The 22,829-nt window shown below is 45.6% G+C and overlaps 1 protein-coding gene across 2 annotated transcripts in view; it reads right to left on the reverse strand.

Annotated features, from left to right (window-relative positions):
- Sp4 (Sp4 transcription factor) overlaps positions 1–22,829 on the reverse strand; it is a 67,395-nt gene that overhangs the window by 23,158 nt on the left and 21,408 nt on the right. Inside the window, exon 4 of one of the 2 annotated variants that reach the window (XM_021640908.2) lies at positions 5,178–5,406. The exons of the other annotated variant lie outside the window; for it this stretch is intronic. Within the exon in view, the coding sequence (XP_021496583.1) occupies positions 5,178–5,406 (229 nt within the window). The remainder of the gene's footprint in view (positions 1–5,177; positions 5,407–22,829) is intronic. 2 annotated transcript variants of the gene reach the window in all.

Below are 22,829 nucleotides of genomic sequence, written 5' to 3' on the forward strand. Positions count from 1 at the left end.
AACTTTATGTTGTCTTTTTCAAAAGAAAACAAAACCGCAAAAACGAAAGTCAGAACCAGCAAAAGACTAACGAGACAAAAATTGCAGCAACAAAGCAAAATAAAATAAAAAGAGGACACACACCAAAAGACGCAGAGTTAGCTGTGTGATGGCCGGTTACCAGGGCAGGAACTGCCCGGAGTGCAGCAGCCACACCCAGTGACACTCCTTACGGAACACCGGAACACTGGCTTTCCCTTACTAGTGGGTATCAATCGCAAACAGCTTCCTGGTTGAGAACGGACCTCATGCCCGCTCCTCTCAGTGCTGGGACCCCATCTACCTTGAGCCTTGTGCAGGTCAGTGTCTTGGAATTTGTGCATCAGCCCTATTATGTCTGGATGCTGCTGCCTCCTTGGGGCCATCCACCACCTGTGGCTCAGACAATCCTTCCAGCTCTTCTGACTACAACCCCAAGGCTGAAGGGGAGGAGGCTGACAACGCCTCCCACTCAGGACTGTGTGCTCTCACTCTGTACAGTGTCCACTCATGGGGCTCCGTGTTGGTGCCCCTCTGCTGCAAGAAGCTTCTCTGGCGAGGCTGACAAGGCGCTGACCCGTGAGTACAGCAGTGTGTCCTCAGGAGTCACTCACTGCTGGGTTCCTTCAGCAGACAAGTAAGTTTTCCCCAGGCTGTGACCTAACTACCCTCAGGCTCTTGGCCACTTGATCAGTTTTAGGTATATGTTCCATCTCATGAAGAAGGCCTTGAATCAGTGTTAAAGTGGCTAACTGCTCCCATAACATTTGTGCACAACTGAATCAGAATTTCTTGCAAGCAGGCTGCAGGGTTTGTAGCTGGGTTATCTTTCTCTTGAAGTATGCAAAGTATCTTCCCAAACAATGAATGCTAATTAGTAGCAGTGAAGCTTCCTCAGAAACAGGCCCTTACAGTGAAGATGTGCAGAGCAACGACAGCCTGGGCAGCAGCTTGTGATGTTTGCTGGCTTGAGGGGACCCCATTGGGTAATGATTCAACAAGATGCGAGCCTGTGAGCCCAGGCATGTACCCATTCCTGGCACCAACGCTCTTACCTAGCGGCACACAGTGTCTAGTTGGGGCACTGTCATCCCTCTTACTCAGTGACTCCATTTAAATTCCTGTCGTACATATTTAGGAAGCTTCTGCGGTAGCAGGTTCCCATATGTGGAAGCAGCTTTTCTCCGAATGGCCTTCAGTATTCCCTCTCCCATCTCCTTCCCTACTCACTCTTGTTCTAGTTGTCTCAACAGCTTCACTTTATCCATCTCCGCTTCCTTGGAACATGTGATGTTTGTCTTCTGGGATCTGGGTTACCTTACTCAGCACGTTTTTGCTTTTTATAGCGCTATCCATTTACCTGCAAATTTCATTACACTATTCCACTGTGTAAATGCACCACACTTTGATTACCCACTCATCCCTCGATGGCCATCTGGTCTGTTTCCAACTTCTGGCTGTTATGAAGAGAGCAGCAGTAAACATGGATGAGCAAGTGTCTCTGCAGGAGAGCAGAGTCTTGGTGTATGCCCAAGACTGGTGCAGGTGGACCTTGAAGTGGATTAGTTCACAGCTTCCAGAGGAACCTCTACACTGTTTTCCATAGGAGCTGTGCAGGTTTCCACTCCCACCAGCAACAAACAGGGTCTCCCTTTCCCTGCATCGCCATCAGTGTGCTCTCTGCCATTTGTTTAATTGATCATGGCCATTCTAAGATAAGATGAAATCTCAGGGTGGTTTTAATTACCTTGACAGCTAAGGATGCTGAATATTTAAGAAAGAGCTCAGCCATTTGTGCTTTATCCTTGAAAACTGCTTATTTCTGTACCCCACTTTTTAACTGAGCTGTCTTCTTGATGTTCAATGTTTTTAGTCCCTTACATATTCTAGATAATAACATCTAGTGGATGAGTAGTTACTTCATTGTCCAAACGATGTTGTCCTTTGCCCCACAGGTTTTTAGTTTCATGAAGTCCCATTTATTTGGTGTCTTGACTGCAGATATGTTTGTATACCACCTGCAAGACTGTAGGCTTAGATTTTTTAAATACCTACTTTATTTAAGGTTCTTAAATGCCTTTACCTCCCTTCCAACCCTCCCTCCCCCTTACTTAGGTAGGAGATTAGTAGTGAGAGAGACTGCAGACCTCTTTTATCTACTTCCTGCTGATAAGGGTCAATGGGTCTTTGGGGATTACCAAACTCAGTCATCAGGATAACAGGAGCCTAGTCAAACAGCAAAGCAGTAGCAGCAGCAGCAGCAACAGCCTTCAACAGCAGCGGAAGGACTCAGTAGACGAGGCTAAACTCTGCCCAAATGGCACAGATCCACCAAGCAGCCTGAGAAGTTCTGTGAAGCGTTTCTCTCTGAGAAGACCAGCACATGATGTGAACCGTACAACGCAAAAGCGTAGAGATGCAGCAAGTGTTGTCTCACTGTCTGTGGGCTTCCATGTGTCAGAGTCCAAACAAAGATGTTTTGCAGCCATGCCATGCAAGCATGCCACTTGCATGGCTGACCACATCATGCTGCCCCTCCTGGAGCTGTTTTCCTTGGGGCTGTTTCCACATCCCACATTTGGAACCAAAACAAAACACAGTCACATGACACACCTTAGTTTCCAAAGAAAGAGACTTCCACTTCACAAGACACCTGCTGCTGTGAGGCCCAAGGGAGGGCGCCAGATCCCCTGGACTAGAATTACAAGTAGTTGTGAGCTAACACGTGGGTGGCGAGCATTGGGCCGAGTCCTCTGCAAGGGCAGTCACCTCTCCAGCCTGAAGGCTCCACTTACTGGTCTTAGTGCCTGTGCTGTCTGTCTTCCGTGCAGAAAGTCCCTTCCTGTGCCGATGAGTTAAAGATATTCCCTGCTTTCTCTTCTAGCAGAGTCAGTATATCAGGTTTTGTGTTGAGGGTCTTGATCCATTTGGAGTTGAATTTTGTATAGCCTGGTGAGTCAGGATCTATTTTCATTCTTTTACATCCAACTTGAGCAGCACCATTTGTTAAAGATGCGGTCTTTTCCAGTGTGTATTTTTGGTTTATTTAATTCTTCGATTTTTTTATTTTTATGGGTGAGTGTTCTGCCTACTCACATCCATGTACCACATGTGTACAAGTGCCCACGGAAGCCAGGAGAGGTCACTGGATCCCTGGGAATGGTGTTACAGACAGGTGTAAGCTACCATGTGGGTGCTGAGCCTTGAACCAGGGTCCTCTGCCAGTCAGTGCTCTTAACTGCTGAGATTCTCTTCAGCCCAGGAGATGTAGAAATCTTAAGTAACCATTAAAAAACCACAAAGGAAAAAATTCAGCAACGTTCTACAATATAAGGTTAATACACAAAAGCCAATGTAATGCTATACACTTGGAATGATGAGGAAGACTTCATTTACAGTGACATCAAGATTTAACAGGAATACGTTTAACTAATGCTAAACTTACACTCTTTAAAAAAAAATCACAAAATGCTGAGAAAACAAATTAGCAAAAATCTAAATAAACGAAAAATGGGCCTGACGACTCACCATTATATTGTCACTACCCCAAGCTGAGCACAGCGCCCCCTCAGTTCCGTCAGAACACCATAGCTTCCCTGCAGAACTGATAAGCTGATACGAAGACTCACAGAGTCCCCGAAGTCGCTAAACACTTAGAACACTTTTAAGACAAGACGATTAAGTAGGGAAAAGAAACTTCAGTAAATGATGCTGTGTGCATTGCTCCTTCATACCACAGCTAAAGAGGAACTAAGGGCTGGCCAGCGGTGGCGCACACCTTTTATCCAGCAGTCGGCGGCAGAGGAAGGTGGATCTCTGTGAGTTCGAAGCCAGCCTGGTCTACAGAGTGAGCTCCAGGACAGTCACAGCTACACACAGAAATCCTGTCTCAAAACACCCCAAAAAAACAAAAAACCAAAAAAGGAACCAAGAACTATCATATCTAAAACTCAAAAAACAAAACAACTATGAACATTCATTAGATTTGGCAATAGAGTCTTCAATATGATATCAAAAACAACCAAGGAGAAGAAACAACCAAAAAAATTATACTTCAAAAGATTTTGTGCTTTGAAAGACACAATCTTGATGGTGTACGGGCATCTCACACATTAGGAAACAGGTGGGAAATGACACCGGAATGAGAACTACTGTTATACAAAGAGCACCACTGCGCAAAGAGCTACTGCTGCATGCTATTTTAAGAACTACGGGTCAAGAATTGCTGTACGTGCGATGAAGCATGACACACAGACTATCAACACCAAACAAAAGGGTGGCCGGCGTCATGATCACTCAGGAAATGTCAATCAAACTTCCTGTGACTTCACTTTCAGAGTGACCACAGCCTGACTTCAAATTCTATACAGAAACTGGACCCTTCTTCCTGCTGTGCTGGTGGGAACACAGAAGTGGCGCAATCACTGTAAGAACTAGTGTGGCGCTTCCTTAGTGGTTACACAGTTACCAGACAACCTGAAAACTCTATTTCCACACACAGACACACAGACATACAAACACACAGACACACACACGCATACACAGACACACAGATGCGCACACAGACCAGACACACAGATGCACAGAGCATACGCACAGATGCAGACACACACACTGACGCACAGACACACACATAGACGCACAGACACTCATACAGACAGACAGAACACACACACACATACACAGGCACACACATGTGAATCCTGCACAAACACTTCCATGTACAGTAGCATTACTCACACTGGTCAATAAGGGAAGAGCTCAGCTGTATACTCAAGTGATGGGATAAACAAGTGTTTGTATGCACTAACTATTATTTGTCCACAGAAGAAATGAATGGAACATGTCAAAAATTCAAACGTATGATTCCATCTGTGTGACATGTCCAACACTGCATATGGCAAAAGGGTCAACAGTATGGCTCAGGACTTAGTCTGAAGTCAACAGAGCTGTTCAAAGTTTTTAGCTAGTAAGCGCAAAAGGAGATTCACTTATTAAGAACTTAGGAAGCAGGAAGCAGAAGACTGTTCCTCAAGCAGACCAGCTTCACTTCCTGTGTGGCCTGTCCTCAGCCTCTGGGAAACAGCTGAGAGGCTGCAGAGGGCGGAGCAGCAGGCCAGCCACTGCTTAGCGGCAGAGCGGGGTGAAGAGAGCGTTACCTTCCTTCTCCTTCCCTGCAGTTGGGACAGGAGCAGGCGACTCTGCGCAGCCTCTTGCCGGGCTGCACGTCTGCGTCAGGGGTCTGCTGGCCCTGCTGCAGGTGCACCTGCGTGAGCTGCTCAGGGCTGACAGCACCTATGGTGGCGCTGGCGAGCCCTCCAACCGCCACTGTCACGGGAGCTATGGTGGCCTGCTGCACCTTCACTCCATCCTGTCCTTGCTGCTGACCTAGAGAGACAGAGAAACAGGGCATTACAACGCTATTTCTAAATCCATGTGGACATGTTAAAGCTCTAAAATGTTAGTTTTTAGCAATACACGAAAGCAAAGGGGTTAATGATATATACCGGTTAACCCTCCCCAAACATACGCATCCATCCAGCTGCCTGGATGCTAGGCTGAGAATGCTACATAACTGTAAACTGTTTAAACTACCATTCCCAGCCACCATGTATCTCATGTGCTAAGAGCGTGCAGGAATAAAGGTGGCGGCGCGTGCCTTTCATCTCAGCACACGTGCGGCAGGGGCAGCCAGGTCTCTGAGCCTGAGGTCTACAGATCAAGCTCCAGGGCAGCCAGAGCTACACAGGGAAACCCTGTCTCAAACAACAAACCAACCCAGCAAGTACAGGAATAAAGAATAACTAGTGAAAGGGTTAAGTATTGTGGGCGTTCTCATTTCTAAACAGTTAAGCAAACATCTTTTACCGATGACAAATTTTGCATTTTTCTAGTCTAGAAACAATTAATTAAATGTTTTCTTACTTTATTCTCTTGAAACAGGGCACTGCTATGCAGCACAGGCTGGCCTAGAGCTCACCACATAATTCAGCTGTCATCCTCCTGCCTCAGCATCCTAAGCAGTGTGCACTACATCAGCTCTATCTCCAGGTCTGACCCACCCTGTGAGCAGACTGGAAAGAAAAGATCAATTCACAAATGCGCTGTTGCAGAGCTCTGATGTAGGGGTGAGTTAGTGCTCACAAATCCCTGGCTACAGCCACACAACTGTCTGCTCCTGTCAGTCACCCATCTCCCTTAGTCACTGAGTTGAGTGGTACAGCAAGGATAAGCTACGGCAAGTGAAACACAATAAAGAGCTTATCCCACGACTAGACTTGCAGTACTTTAAACACCAAGTAAGAAACACTACATTTTTATCAGCAAACAACCCGTCTCGACTCTGCCATCCTCATTCAGCCTCACCTCCCACAGCGCCCCTCCCCCAGACTTCTTGGGAGCACCCTGGTAAAACAATTAGAGCCACCCTTCAGCAGCCACGAGGAGCTGACTGCAGGAACCTTGCTCCATCTATCCCCGTATGCTAGAGTCCACAGATGTTCGAGTCCTTACACAGAACTGCACAGCTCTGCACAGCCTACACACCAATCCCGTTAGCTGAAGTCACCACTAGTTCACCTGGAACATCTAGTGCACTTGTGTTACACGCTGGAGCATTGTAACCTTTTTTTGTCTCAGAAGCTGCTGGGTGTGGTAACACACACCTTTCATCCCATCTCTCAGGAGGCAAAGGCAGCTGGATCTCTTTGAATTCAAGGCTAGTCTGGTCTACACAGTGAGTTCCAGGACAGCTAGGGCTGCACAGGGAATCACTGTCTCAAAAACAGAAACCCACAAAAATGTTAGCCGAAGTCATACATTGCACCCCCACAATACTTCATCTGTGGGTGGGTTCAATCTTAGAGCTGGACCTGACGACGCAGTAGCTGAATGTAAAACAAACTCTGCTAGGAAGGGGTTCAAGACCTTCATCACGTGTGTGCCTCTGAATCAGCACACACGGTAAGTGAAGTGACCCAAGGGAGGCCCCGGCTATGACATCATCAGTGCACACTGGGGACTCTGCTCTTAGCTCAGAGGCCCCAGTCACCCTGACCTCCCTAAAACTCATGTCTCTTACTGACTTTAAGAATCCCTTCTGCCAGGTACTGTGGTAGACACCTTTAATCTCAGCATTAAAGAATCAGATCTCTGTGAGATGGAGGCCAGCCTGGTCTACATAGCAAGTCCCAGGCAACATGACAGTGAGGTAGGTGTGTGTGAGTGTGTGTCTGTGTCCCCGTCTGTCCCCCCTCTCTCCATCTCCCCCAGACACACATACACACACACACACACACACACACACACACACACACACGCACATGCACACACACAGACACACACACAAGCTTTCTGGCTGGAGCTGAAGCTCGGTAGTGAAGGACTTGCTCCCCAATGTGCAAAGCCTAAATTCACTCCCCACTGGTAGCCTTACCCCTCAAAAGGAAAGGGGGACACATATCTTACCGTCAAGCTGGTTTTTCATAGGTAAAATCATATACTTTAGACCAACATACAAGTACAAAGTATGATCACTCTGCCTTAATGTACCCTAGATTTTTACATGCTGAAATGTTCTGTAAGAGATCCTTTAAGTATGACCTTGGCTGGGGAAACTACTCACACCACGTGTGCACCCGGAATCACAGTGGCTGCGCCACGGGAACAAACAGCCTGGGAAGAGTTCCATCTGAACAGACGCTGTACACCATGGGACCCGAGAAAAGTGCAGGCATTTCTAAATGGGACGCATTCTTTACGTCCCCAAGGCCAGGAGCTATTCTAACCACGAATTTCTAGCTATCACTCAGACAACAGTGGGTCACACCTTTCAGGTCATGTTGATGTCCATTACATTCTAACACAACCTTCATTATTTCAGGAGTTGCTTACAGATCCCAGAATCCTTAGAGGCCTTCACCACATCCCTATGGAACTCCACAATCTTCCATATTGTATTTCCGTCTGTTCAAGGTCTATACAACTTGACAAATTATCCGATGAATAACGTAAGGCAAGGTGTAACTGGCTTTATATAGTTAGAGCTGGTACTATTCTCCATCTGGATGTTTCCCAGACAGCTCAAGTTCCGTACGCTGCCTCCATGTCCACTACCAGGAAGCCATGAAACTGCAGCAGGACATGGAGGGCCCTTGCGAGCCAATACCTGTCTTTCCCTGGCTCAGTCTACTTCTAAACAAACCAGAGCGCTCTTCTTTGCAGTGCTTCTGCGCATCATCTCCAGCTTGGCAGGGTGCCTCTGCTGCTAGATCTTTGGATGGCTGACTCTTTAGCGATGTTCCGATTTCAGGTCAAACCTTCCTTCCCTCTTTAGGAATGCCATTCTTCACCATACATCTGAAAATGGTTCTCTGACCTCAATCATTACCTAGTTTTGTCTATTTTTTTGTTTCACCCCATTTGTTTTCTGTTTGGTGTGTGCACACGCAGGGAAGCCAGAGGGAGACGCCGGGTGTCCTGCTCTGTCACTGTCACCCTATTCTCCAGGGTCATCATCTTTTACCTGCTCCTCTTCTTCACTAGATCGTGATCCATCTCCCTCAAGCACTCCTCTGAGCACTAAGAATGCAAGTGCCAGTCAGCAAGCTCAACCATGCTACTTCCCCACACCGATAGCACCCAGCGACCACGTCAAAAGGTGCTGCTGCTGCAGGCCGAAGAGGCGGCTCAGCAGCGTGTGCCGTTTCTGTCACAGAGTTCAGTTCACCTATGTCAGATGCTTACCAACACCTGGATCCGGGGATCCAAACACGCTGTTCTGGCCTCTGAGGGCAACTGCCACCCCAGATAATCAAAAATAATATCTTTAAAACTGAGAAGCTATTGCTGCATAATGACTTGATTTTTCTTTTCCGTGACCCTGTTACTATGTGTCTCTGCCAGTCTCTGCAGACTCCTCCAGGGGGTCCGGGGTGAAACAGAGTGCAACCAGAACTGTTCAAAGGGTCCTAGTGTGAACACAGCACGTCCACACTCGCTGTCTGTGGCTGGCTGCAGTACTCTGTCGCCAAGCACTCCGCCATGTGGACGTCATTTCTGTCAGCAGATGTCCTTCACCCCCAAGCCAAAACATGACAGAGTGGCCCTGACCCTGTACTCCATGCTTCCACTCTTCCCTGTCTCCCTGTTTACCTTTTAGCCAGCATTTAACTTCCCATTCTTAGATTTATGTTTCCTTTATTCTTTGTCACTCTTTCCCTTTTCAAAGCACTCAAGTTAGTGTGTCTCCATCACCGTTGAATATCATGACGGAAGTCACTGACAATTCACTTGCTGGCAAATACGGTTCTTCTTCAACCTAACCTTGCTCTACTCCCATGCTCAATCTTCCCAAGTTCTCCTGTGCTGCACGGGCCGCATTCCATGCCGACCACCTCACTTCCCTGGCCTTACTCGGCCGCAGCCCAGTGCTGCTCTCTAGGGGTTCTGGCTTCAAGTTGGCCACGTGTGACGGGTACCTCATCTGCTTTCCTATTTACTTTCATGTGTAAGCTAATGCTTACCAACTCTATTCTTTCCACTCAGACACATCCTAGGCGTGTCACTTTGTCACTGTCTTATGACAGGATGCATTTCCAAACAGATTCCTCAGAGGCAATGTTTAAAAATCAGACAAATTAATCTAGGTCTTTTAACTGTGCAAACAGAAAACTTGGAAGTCCTTCCTGACGACCTCCCACCTTCTCCATCGTTCATAATGGAAGCTATCATTTAATACCCGCTACGAGGAAGAAATGTTACCAGATGTCTTCTATGCTAACATCCCAATGGACTTACCAAAGATCTGAAAATTAAGGTTTTTAGGGGGTATGGAAACACCCAAGTTCACAAAGCATATGTGAAAAAGCCAACTTCAGAGGCCAGCTTTGTCTTACCATACAAACTGTTTATGTTGGTCCGTTGGCCCTTTTGAGACTACCTCTTCAAATATCTCTGTCTACATTCTCCACCCTATTGCCTGGACGCTGGGGCAGGCAGGCCCTATCACCTTTGTCAGTTCTGCACTGTGACGTCCCTACTGTATGTCTACTTCCCTCCACCCGTCCTGGAGTGAAGCACGCGGAGCCTGCTGACCTGACAGCATCTTCTCGTGGCTTTCCTCTTCCACTCTCCTCTATCCCTACATTCCCTGAACTTCCATTTCCTTGAGTGGCTCGTTTTACTTTCCTTAGTCTTTGACACATTCTCCTACCCCAACATCTCAGTCTTAAACTATTCACTGCAACTTCAATGTTCACGCTCTCAATTATAGCTCTACAATCAACCACATCTCAAACTGAACAATTGAAAATTTAAATATGGTACACTGTGTGATTCCTGTACCAGTTAGCCATCTGCAACTGGAAAGTCTTCCAAAGATTTAGACACACATAAAGGGCTGGAGAGAGCATGTGGTACAGGAGGAGTAAAACAAACAAAACAACACCTAGAGTTTATTAGCCTCTTGTCATGGTGGTAGGATCCCTGAAATCAAAACTTCAGAGAGGAAGGATTTATTCTGGCTCACAGTTTCAGAGGCTTCAGTCCATGGCCACTTGTCCATGTTTCTGAGCCTACAGTAATGCAGATGTCATGGCAAATAAACATGGCAGAAAAAGGCCATTCACTAGTGACAGGTATTGAGATCAAGGTCCAGGAAGAAGTCAGGAGTAAGATCTATCTGTCAAGGCCTGCGAGATAGCTCAGAGGAAAATGGTGCTTGCGACTAGGCCTGACAACTTGAGTTTGATCCCTGAGACCCACATGGTGAAGAGAACTGACTACAAGCTGCTTCTAGTCTTCATGTGTGTCATGCGCTATTAAATGTGATCAATTAAAAACACTGTCAGAAGCGTGACTTGCTGTTCTAATTCCACAGACAGACCCCACCCCATAACAGCTCACTCAGTATGAATTCACCACTGGATTACCCATGCATGAAGTTAGCAACCTGATGATCACGCACTGTTGGGGAGCACCACAGGCAGGGAACCGATCCTTCCAATACATGGGCCCTCTGAGAGCATATCCAAGCCTAGCAGTGTGTCTGGACAGCAGGCTTGCCAACCACAAAACAACCTTGTATCATGGAAGGCCTGTAAGCACGGGGTCCCTGCAGCCAAGTACAGCCTGAGAAAGTTAAGGCACTCCAAGCCACATCTGTATTTAAGTGAACGATTAACAAGCGACTTCCAGGACTGTTTACAGACTGCGGGCAGTGGTGAAAACCAGAGTGGAGATACTGTGTAACGGGTCACAGTGCGCACAAGCTCACCAGGCTCTGGGGCAAACACTGTTCTAAGAGCCACGCGCCTTGCACAGTCTCTTCTTCTGAGATCTGGGAAAAACAGGAACCACCTAGTATAAAGCGTAGTTATGTCGAGCACATAGCACAATGTCAGGAACACAATAAACACTCCTGAGAAACGTTAACGCCAATACACGTGAAAATTTGCAACGCCCGGCTGCTGGTAGCAGGCATTCTGATTTCTACAGCTCTGCATGAGAACAGCTACAGTTATCCGGAATACCCACCTGCAGGCCCAGCCAAGGGCTTGCTCCCAGCTTGGTGCCACTTGGAAACGGTGGAAACTTCAAGCGGGACCTAGCTGGAGCTTTTCCTAGAGCAGGGCAGTGGCCCTGGAAGGAGACTATGGAGCCTGGCTTTTCTGCCTGGAGTGAATGGCTGTGCTGCATGTTCCCTCCCCTAAACACAAGGGGATGAAACCTCCAGAACGGTTCCTTATTTGAATGTTTTCTGTTCGCAATTGCATTATTTCAGGTATTTCTATGATAACGTAAAGCTAGTGAACATAACGCAGTGTATGATATTTAGTCATTCACAAACATCTTCTGAGCATCCGTTTACATCTGATGTTTAATACTTCCAGCAAAGCAAAAACAGAATGTAATGTAAAACATAATCTGTAAGGATAATAAGCTCAAAGTACTTATGCACAATAGAACAATGTACACAGTTGTTGTATGTAGCTGTTAGAATTTACTATTAAATATCTTTTAGTAATGCTGCTGTTAGTCCTAAACAGCTGCATACCCAAATCACCACACAGAGCCTGGGATTTATTTAATTAACCTAGAACACAATGCTGGGCAATAGTTAGTCCTTCCTAAACCTCCAAGCCCTCATAGTTTCCTAACATTTAGATTTCCCACATTATACTTGCTTTTAGTGATATCTGAAGTCCGGTTCAGGTTAATTTCTCCACATCGTTCTAAGATTTCTCTTCCAGCCTCTCTCTTCCAGCTCTCTGCCCTCTCTCCTCCTCTCCTCCCAATTTCCTGTCCTCTGGCTCCTCCCCCTCTTCCTGCTTCCTTTCCATTGTACAACATTGTGGCTGGTTGCTTTATTTTGGCATGTTTAACAAAGTTGAGACAGGCAATGTCTGGATTGAAACCAGAGAGTTGGGGAGAGAAATCATCATTTCAATGAACAAGGGTAAAGTGTATACATTCCAAAAGAATGTTATACCAACATTTCCCCCTTTAAGTCCAACAAAGGCATAACTGCCCAGTCTGTATAAAAAAAGGGGCAAGCCAAAAAATAGCCACTATCAATGTAAAGCCCAGGTACAAGATGCCTAGGGTATGCTTAAATGCTAAAGGTAAGAGGAAATATAAATAAAGTTTGGCTATAAAGGCATAACTGCCCATTCTATATGAAAAAAGGGGATAGGACAAATAGCTACAACATATATAAAAATCTAGGGCTAAACCTCAAAACAGGTACAAGATATCTATAATATGCTTATATTCTAAATTAAAAAGGAGTTTATATAAAGTTTACTTAAAACATGCATTTTCTATTGCTCAAGGCAACCAGCTTGTCTCTCTAATGGGAAGCTTCTCTAGGGAAACAGGTAGCAACTTGGCCTAATACAACAGGCACGCAAGAGCCTGAAAAGATATTTTAATCTATCCAATCTTGTTTTGATTTCAACATTATAATGATTGTATGTTCAATAATAATGGTCACTTATATTGCTGATGCCTTTACTTGGGAACAACTCTAAAACTGACTGAGACATAAAATATGTCTCCAGAACTCCAACAATACTTGGCCAATAAATCCTTGACTATAATATCCTCAAAATGTATTATGCTAACCTTTTAGTTGGCATAGATAATATTGGCTTACAGTTTAGTTTCATCCTGCACATCTCATACATTTATAACTTTAGAACTCTATAATGCTTGTAAGAAACTATATGTTTGTAGAAAAAAAGAACCGAACACCAGAGATGCTGGATCAAACCTGACAGAATTCATCCTTCAGCATGCTGAGACACTGACACTTCTGTTCCAGCATCTTGTATGTTCCAGCATTCTGCTAGTTCCTGCCTCAACTGCTTCGATTGCTATTTCTCATTAAAGCCTGCTCCGAAGAGAACTTTGAAGAAAGCTATTAATTTTAATTGGTCCAGCATTTTAGACTGTTCCAAACAGGACTTTTATAAGCCTGAAATTTCTGAACATTCAAAGACTGGACCACAAATGTTATTGTTTGCTTAATTAACCAAATTTTCCCAATTTTCTTTGGGCTCCCTAACAGGATTTCTACATATCCAAAATGTCAGCTAGAAGAAATCCATGAGAACAGTGTCCAATTTTCCTTAAAAAGGGGTTGGGTAGGTTTTGGGTTGTTTTCTATGACTATAAATTTTTATTGTCATTGGGAGATGTTTATAAATTATTAATGGTCTTATTCAGAGTGAAACAAGGAATATACAGGGATATCTTATAGGAATAAGACAAAAGGTAGATTATTGAATCTCTCAACTTAGGGTTTTATTTGTTCTCAAATAAGGTTAATTTTAACCCTGGTATAGGATTTTGCATGTTGAAACAAAAGTAAGTATTTTGATACATTGGTATAAGCTCTAGTATATTGATACAGTTTCAAGGTTACTTCCAATACTTTTAAACTGCTATCAAAAACTGGTAAGGTATTAGGTAATGCAAGTTAATTGCTAGTTAATCAACTTATAGTCATGTCAGATACTAATCTAATTTATCACAGGAGTATATATACATCCTAGGTTTAACAGACAGATATGATTTTGTAGACAATTTGATTACATAAAGATAGGTAGTCTTCAAAAACTTCAGAGACCTACAGAATATGGCATTTAAAAGTGTCTTTATTATTTTAAAGATTCTTTGACAATGAGACAAGTCATCTCCTAGCAGCACCCATCTACCTGAAAGAAGATAATGAGCACTGCAGAAACTCTATATGGAGATGGCTTCAAATATGGCAAACAAGCCACTCAGGTAAAGAAAACACCCTCGCTTCACAACAGTCAAAGTCTGCCAAAAATGGGCAAGCTTAAATGCAGGACAAGTCGACTGCTAAACTCTGCCAAGACACGATAAGCAAGTCCTAAATAGCTCCTCCTTTACATATATGTCTGTCAAATATTCTTAGCCAGAAGGCTGAAGATGATGCTCCAACGTTATAAAGAGTTATGGGTGACTGTTCAGGCAGCAAACTGTTTCTGTCAATTTTTTATTTTTGGAAGCTGCTAACATGCACTTCCTATTTACTGTAGTAACTAATTTTATTCCTTCTCAAGGCTCTGATGGGGTTGAAGACCAATTAGTTATAGTGCCACAATTAAGCTTACGTTTAGAAGAAATCCTTTCATATAGGTAATACCAATAAGGATAAAAGTTAATTTAGTATAGAACTTTAAACTTGTCAAGATAGATAGGATAATCAAATACTTTCTCCTAAGTTGCTAAATACACATGGACTGGACATTGTACATGTAGATTTTACCTAACAGTTTTCATAATTTCATAATTATTATTGTATTGAAAGAAAAAAAGCTTATTATTGAACGTAAAGGGGGAAATGTTGGTATAACGTTCTTTTGGAATGTATACACTTTACCCTTGTTCATTCAAATGCTGATTTCTCTCCCCAACTCTCTGGTTTCAATCCGGACATTGCCTGTCTCAACTTTGTTAAACATGCCAAAATAAAGCAACCAGCCACAATTTTGTGCAATGGAAAGGAAGCAGGAAGAGGGGGAGGAGCCAGAGGACAGGAAATTGGGAGGAGAGGAGGAGAGAGGGCAGAGAGCTGGAAGAGAGAGGCTGGAAGAGAAATCTTAGAACGATGTGGAGAAATTAACCTGAACCGGACTTCAGATATCACTAAAAGCAAGTATAATGTGGGAAATCTAAATGTTAGGAAACTATGAGGGCTTGGAGGTTTAGGAAGGACTAACTATTGCCCAGCATTGTGTTCTAGGTTAATTAAATAAATCCCAGGCTCTGTGTGGTGATTTGGGTATGCAACTGTTTAGGACTAACAGCAGCATTACTAAAAGATATTTAATAGTAAATTCTAACAGCTACATACAACACACAGTATTCCTTCAGTAGATGTAGGAAAGTGATTTTCACTAATAAGAATGTATTTAAAAGCCTAACCCCAATGCAGCACGCTGATAGGGATTAAAGTTTTAAAAAGTAAAAAGTTAAGTAGTAAAAACTCTTCCCAGACCCCAGCATGGTGACTGCACAGCTGTCATCCCAGCAGTGAAGCCAAGGAAGGGGGCTCACAAGCTCAAGGCCAGTCCGGCTACACAGCCAGCTCCATCAACAAAGCATGGCAATTCCCTCGGGGTTAAAGGATAAACAGAAAGGTCTTAGCCAGGGGGAGACCTCCAGCCTAGGGAAAGGAGAGCACTGCTGGGTGTGTCTCCCTCCCGTCTAACACCGTACAGGGTCACTTATGCCTAAGGAGTTGACTGAATTGCCAGAATAAAACTCCCTTCTCACTCAGCCATTGAATGCTCTCTTCTAAAACAAAGGGGGGGGGGGGGTAAGAGATTCCCCAAATTTGCTACCCTGAAGAGTAACACACAGATATGAACCTGGATTAGCCCTAATTCTGAGGCTGCACATTCTTTTCAAGACAGCTACATTCTTTCCTTGGGAATTGGGGACATTAATTGAGGTTTGGAGACATGAAGATCTATATGCGTATTATTACCTGCCTATCACTTCAAATGTGTAAAGACATTCCTCCTTCTATATCCCTAAACTAGGAAGAAAAGCAGCCACGCAAAAAGCCAGGGTTGGCAATGGCTGTACATGCCTAAGCTTCACGCTGCTGTGCTGGGTAGTGGGCACAGGCAAAGCACTGGCACTCATTGGCCAACCAGCCGACCCAACCAACGAGCTTAGGGTTCAGTGAGCGAGTGTCTCAAAAAAACAAGCTAAAGAGCAACTGAGGAAAATGTCTAACACCAACACCTCTGGCTTCCACATGAATGTGCCCATGTGCGTACGTACATACAAACGCACAGGCATACACGCTTAGTCAAAACAGACACACTCCGGCTTCTCCTTGCACTTATCCCAACCCTGTTAAGCAAACGCATCCTCCTGTCCCCTTCCATCCATACTGAGCCACCTGACGTGACTGACAGCACGCTCTCCTCGTGGTTCGCGGAGACCACTTCCAGGATGGATCTGAAACTCCTCCTGTGACGGGAGGAGCTGTCCCGGCTTGGTCCTCGCTGTCGTGCTTGCAGAAGGAGTACTCTGGTCAGCCCAAGACTGGCCTTAATTCCCTGACCACATCATGGTATTCCATGAATCCGTCCTCTGACCACGACTGTCCTTTTTCGATCAGTCTGGCTGGTTTCTAGCCTATCTCCTGAGCTGGTGTCACCTTCTCCAGGGAAGCATCTTCCCAGATTCCCTAGAGGCCTGCAACCACACAGGAGGACTCACGCCCTCACAGGAGTGGGGTTCTCGTACCTCAATGCATTGTCACTGTATTTCTATAACTAGGTCGTCACACGCCATCAAGCCCTCACAGTACGCACTCTGGAGAACGCTCTTTCACTTAGTTTCTGTACCTGACAGCACCTGGCGCCTCACACGCTCAATAAATATTTACTAAATTCATAAGCATAATCTCCCCAAAGCCTTCGGTACCAGCTCAAGGCGGCGCCTTCTCTGACTTGAACTTTCCTGGCGTGTATGCTACACTTACACTCTAGTCACTCTGACTCAACAGCGGAGGCTTAGCTTGGCGTCCTTAAGCTTTGTGGGGGGAGCTGTCCTGCCCAAGTTTCTGTGGCTGTACAAATGAACTGCAGGGCTCCTAGCGAGGCAGAAACAAGAGAAGAAGAGCCGGGTTAAACCCTGGAGCCCAGCTGGAGAGAGCAGGCGTGGGAAAGCTTACTTGCAGTCCCAGTGCTATGGGTGGAGACAGGAGGGTGTCTTGAGCTTGCCTCATGGGTGGGCTGCAGGCCAAGGAGACCCTGTCTCAAAGAGGTGGACACCCTCCTGAGGAAGATGGCCTGAGGCTGTCCTCTGGGTTATGGAAACATGCTGTGTGTACCTGTGTGTGCACATACATGTGCCAGCACACACATATACCACTACATGTACACACGTCAAGAACAGAGGAAGCCCCGGATGAGCGAAGTCCTAGGTGAATGTGTACTGTTGCTGACGTGGGCAGGACATGGCAAGGCAAGGACTCAGACCCTGGGCTCTGCTGAAGCCATTCTCCATCTAGGTTCTTAAAAGCAGATGTTCCTCCAGGGCGGAAGTATGAGCCACTGGAGAATCATCAGCGTACCCAAACCTGACTTCAGCCACTACCCCTGGATGCGGAGAGCCTGACCCGCTGGCCTGCACAGACTTCCCACTCACCCCTGCTGTGTTTACTAACTACGCCAAGGTTCCGAGTGGCAGGGATGCCTAGCTGTGCCACTCCGACAGTGTACACACCCTCTCCCACTGGAGAGTGTCTGTGCTTGTGTCTGAGTATCTGCCCTTTCTCCATTCCCTTGATGTCCCTAACTGAGGGTTCCAGGACCCAGGTCAAGAAGGACCGGGAATACATTGAAAATAAAGAAGTGACTGACCATGTATTGCAGCAGCTGTCCGACGGCTGCATCTGAATACAACTGGCTCTCAGCACTAGAAGCGCAGTGAGCCACAGAAGGGGCTTCCCTTTAAACTGAAGAGAGCACAGGCAGCTAGCGATTCTGCCCTCAACCCTGCTGCCACGAGGACCTGCAATGAAGGACCCTTGCTCTCCGCGCCCCTCAATGCTCACCACCAGCGAACCAAGCAGTGGGCATGTTACCGCTCTTCACCACTCCCGCGGCAGCTCCCATTTTCCTGGCTCGCTTCTGTCTGGTCCTCCAAACCCAAGGACGGCCCTCACTCAGGGTCTCATCCTCCAGCACCTCCCTTGTCACTGTCACACTGTCACCCCTTCAATCCGTCCCTGTGAAGCTCACATCCAAATCCAGCTGTGATTGTCTCTTCTCACAGCCTGTCTCCACCGTAAACTGAGCCACTGCAGTAGTACAACTCCTGAGGCTGCAGGACTACCGCGATCCCAGCTCACCCTAGCCACGCGTGTGCACACGTGCTCCAGCATCAAACTCAGGTCAGGCCTACTGACAAGAGCCTTCACCTTGCCAGAGCATATGCCTTGGGCTTCTACAAATTACTGACATTCCTCTGGCTACAAGTTTAGATTTCTTTTTACTGACATCCACGCTAATATGGTTCAGATACTGGTTTCTCCCGTGTGGTCTAGACGATACGAACACTTTCTAATTGACTCCACCTTCTCTTAAGCTCAGAAAGTGTAGACACTCACATAGCCTTCTGTGATGTCATCTGCCTTAGTCTGACACTGTCCATCAAAATCAGGGTTTCTACCCACACTGCCAACTCCATTTCCTAACATTTTTACAAACACCCAAAGTCCTGTCCTCTGCACCCGTTACTTGACTTCCTGAGGAGACATAAATCTGGACCCGTGCTCATCGGAGCCTCCCCGAACTCGCAGCATCAGTTCAAGTGTCACGCACCTTTTATTTCTGCCTTGAATGTCAGCAGCTTAGCCCGGCTCTTAATTCAGAGTCACTATCGCTCACTTCACCTTTAATGTCTGATTCCTGCAGCCGAGAATACAGCTTTCTGAAGGGCAAAGGCTTACACGTCTACCACCTCAGATTTTCACCTTAACTAGACAGGATGAGCGAGCCTGCACACAGAAGGCAGACACAGAGCCTTGAGTTCAGCACTGCTTCTGCGGCAGAAACATGGTAACAGCAAAGGACTCAGGCTTAACTCTGCTTGTTTTTAATGAGAATATGAGAAATAATGACACAGGATATGTGTGTGAGAGGCAGGAAGAGGTGAAGCACAAAGAGGTAAAACAAGACGAGAACAGCAACCTGCTACAGCCAGAGAATATGAGTCAAGGCATTCCCCTCGACTGTGCTAATCATCCAATAACCCCTGGAATTGTGTCTCCTATGCTCAAACTACAGGAGAAAACGTGTTCTGGATGCCTGTGCACACCTCTCCATACACACACACTGATCTGTATTTTAATGACATCTGTCATCCCAACGGAAGCAGGCTCACACGACCGCCTCGAACGTCAGGGTGGTCTTAATTCCCTGTGTACAGCCGATCCTCCCAGCCCCGGAGATACAGACCTGCACAGGAAGCTCTGTCGGTTCTTAGGGTCATCTCTTAAAACAGGTGCGGTGCAGAGCAAGGGAGGCTAGTCCGACACTTACTCCACAGAGCAGTCTAACCTCACCGAGATGCTATTTTAAGATGCATCTCTAAACAGCAAACCGGACTTCCAGAAAAACACTTGCTTTCTAGCTTCAAATGTACGTGAAGTAACCACACATTTTCTCTACAACCCAGAGAGGGCTCATTTGTGCCCTAACTACCACCCAGCACACTCCACTCTCCTTTCACTTCCAGTTAGGCTGGAGGAGTTGAGTATTTCTGGAGAAACGTAGCCGGCATCTAGTATTTTCACTCTTGGCTACAAACAACATTTGGCTTATTCGGGAAGGGTCAAAACACAGGCGAAGAAAAGGCTTTACTCACTTTCCTGATGAGTTCACAGTGCAGATGCTAAAATCCTTTAGAGCAATAAACATGGACAAAAGAACCATGTGTAAACATGACGGACCAGCCTAATTTAAGTAATATGAAGAGAAGCTCAATGAAAGGAATAAAATTTACTGTAAGACTATAGTCAAGCTTAATCTTTTCAACAGATAGCTACATTTCCTTTTCAAAATTGTTTCAAGAACTCAAATTCTAAAGTAATTTTTTAAAAATTTTCTGTATCACAATGAATCCAATCCATGGATTTGTGATAGTGGCATTACAGTTTTATATTTTATTTGCACAGGAGTTTAATACGCACTCAGGTCTAACCACGCGTGCTGTGAGGGCAGAGCAGGGTTCAGACCCTGCGGCACTGTGGCTCCAAGTGGCTGTGAGCCACCGTGCAGCGCGTGCTGGCCCCAAGCCCAGGTCCTCTGGAAGAGTGGTCCCTGAGCGCACTCAGCCGTCCTCAGCCCCCCCTTCACAGCCAGAGCCTCAGCTCCTTAACTGCTCAGTGCTGAGACAACGCAGGGGCAGCCCCACACATGCACACTCACCGTGATTCATGACAGGGACGGGGACAGTGACTAAAGCAGAGAGCCCTCGGCAGCCTGCAGTCACACCCTCTCCCCGCACACACCAGGAAGACGCCTGCCTTAGCTCTCTGTCAGGCCGCCTCTTAGAAAAGCTCACTGGGCCCTTCTGGCGTGGGCAGGATGCATCTAGTCATGGCCCAGAAGCAGCATAGCAAACCAACGGCTGGCGACTCTGAGGCAGAATACGTGTGCTAAGTGGTGATCCCAGATGACGTAATTCAGGCTGGGATCACTTTTCTCAAGTGCTTGGTACTAGACATGCTTCGATTTCATTCAGATTTTGAAATATTTACATCTATACTAACGAGGGAAGCTCACCTAGACACAAACAACCTTATACCCACTACATCTGTCTGAAGAAAGTTAATTCTGTTCATTCCCAACATGCCTGTGTTCTAAGTGACCCACTATAAGATCTGGAGAGAAAATGTTCACTTAAAAAGTCAACACTCAAAAGTTTCTTACTTCTTGGGGTTCAGTCCCCAGTACCACCCCTCCTGCAAAAAAGAAAAAAAGTCCAATTTTGGAGTACTTGGAGCTTGGTATTAACCTGTGCTATAGATTCAGAAAAAGGCTTTTCAATTTAAGAAACCACAGAGTTCTCAAAAGAAATACAAACGCACAATATTTTTTAAAGTGTTCAAATCTTTGCCATCACAGAAATATAGATTAAAACTAGACTCAGGTTCCATGGCACCCCAGCTGAGTTTCTACCATCAAGGAGACAAATGACAACAGATGCTGGAGAGGACAGTGGCAGACTGGATTTTATAACCTTTATGAAACTGGTGTGAAGACTCCCCCACAAATACTCACCGTGTTACTCAGCTATACTAGTCCTCTGTATACCCCCAAACTCTACATCCTACTCCAGAGAAGCCTGTGCGTCCATGTTTACTGCAGCCCACTTCACCGAAAGATGAATGGGTAATAAAAATGTGATGCATGTGCACACTGAAAGCTTATTCCGGCATAAGGAGAAATGAAATTATTATAGTTACAGGAAAATGATTGGAACTGGAAAACGATCAGTAAGCGAGGCATCTCAGCCTCAGACAAACACGGCATGTGCTCGGCATGTGGATTACGTATGGGGAAACGCTAGGAAACCAGAGAGAGGACCACCTTGAGACGGGAGGGAGGACAGACTAGGCAGCGTGAGGGTAACAACCCTGCGTCAGAGGGCAATAACCAGAGAAGGGAAGACCAGAATGGAAGCAGAAGAGGCTTAGGGAGCAGGGGTTACATCTGCACTAAATGTATACAAAGTTCTTATTTTTTCTCCAACACTGTTATTACTTTGTGTTTAATGTTACATGTATCTAAACCAAAAGAGATACAGGAACCTGAAGTCATTAAGTTCTTTCAAAGGGTGTAATCAGGTTGATGTTGTATACAAATTTTAATAGTTTTAATTATAGGATTAAGGATTTTAAAACCTTCTTGCACAGCAGTCCATATGAATATATACTATTTCAGTATGAAAAAAACCTGTAATATTAAAACACAACAAAATGTAATTATTTAACGTAACTTTTATTAGCAGTTACGAACTCATTTTCAAAATAAAGCAGGTATATATTATTAACAGAAGTTTTTATAGTTGCTATGCACCTGTGCATGCGCACATCTGTGCCCACGTGCAAGGCAGGGGCCACCTTCAGGGACTGATCCTCAGAGTCCTCAACCTTGTTTCTGGAGCCCATCTCTTTCACCTGCCTGGGCTCTCCAAGAAAGCTGGCCCAGCTGGCCATCAAGGCCCAGGACCCTCCCGTTCTGCCCCCACTGTGCTGGGCGTATGACTGCAAGTCATCACTTTCGGCTTTACCATGGTTCCAGGGACAGAGCTCAGGTGTTCCTGCAGATGCCAGCACACTGAGCTACAGCCTCAGGAAGAGTGTCACTGGCAGTACACAAGCAAACTCACAAAAAACTGAGTTTCCTCCATATAAACATACCCAGATTATTATTGCATGATTCAAGGTGGTGCTACCAAAATAAACAACAACAAGACCCACTAGCACTTTATTCAGTACAATCAAGAAAGGAAAATCAATGAGGTGAGAGCAGGCTCCAGCATGGACTTCTCAGGTCATCAGACCACTGTGATATATACAATTTTTTCTAGATGGTTTAGTTAGTGCTTTGTTTAAACCACTTTAATTCAAGGAAAGGAAAGGGGAGGGAAGGAAAGGGAAGGGAAGCAAAAAGGGAAGGAAAGGAAAGGAAAAAGGAAAGGGAAGGGAAGAGAAGGAAAGGAAAGGGAAAAAGAAGGGAAAGGGA

The sequence above is a fragment of the Meriones unguiculatus genome, chromosome 7 (assembly GCF_030254825.1).
Source record: "Meriones unguiculatus strain TT.TT164.6M chromosome 7, Bangor_MerUng_6.1, whole genome shotgun sequence".
Taxonomy (NCBI): domain Eukaryota; kingdom Metazoa; phylum Chordata; class Mammalia; order Rodentia; family Muridae; genus Meriones; species Meriones unguiculatus.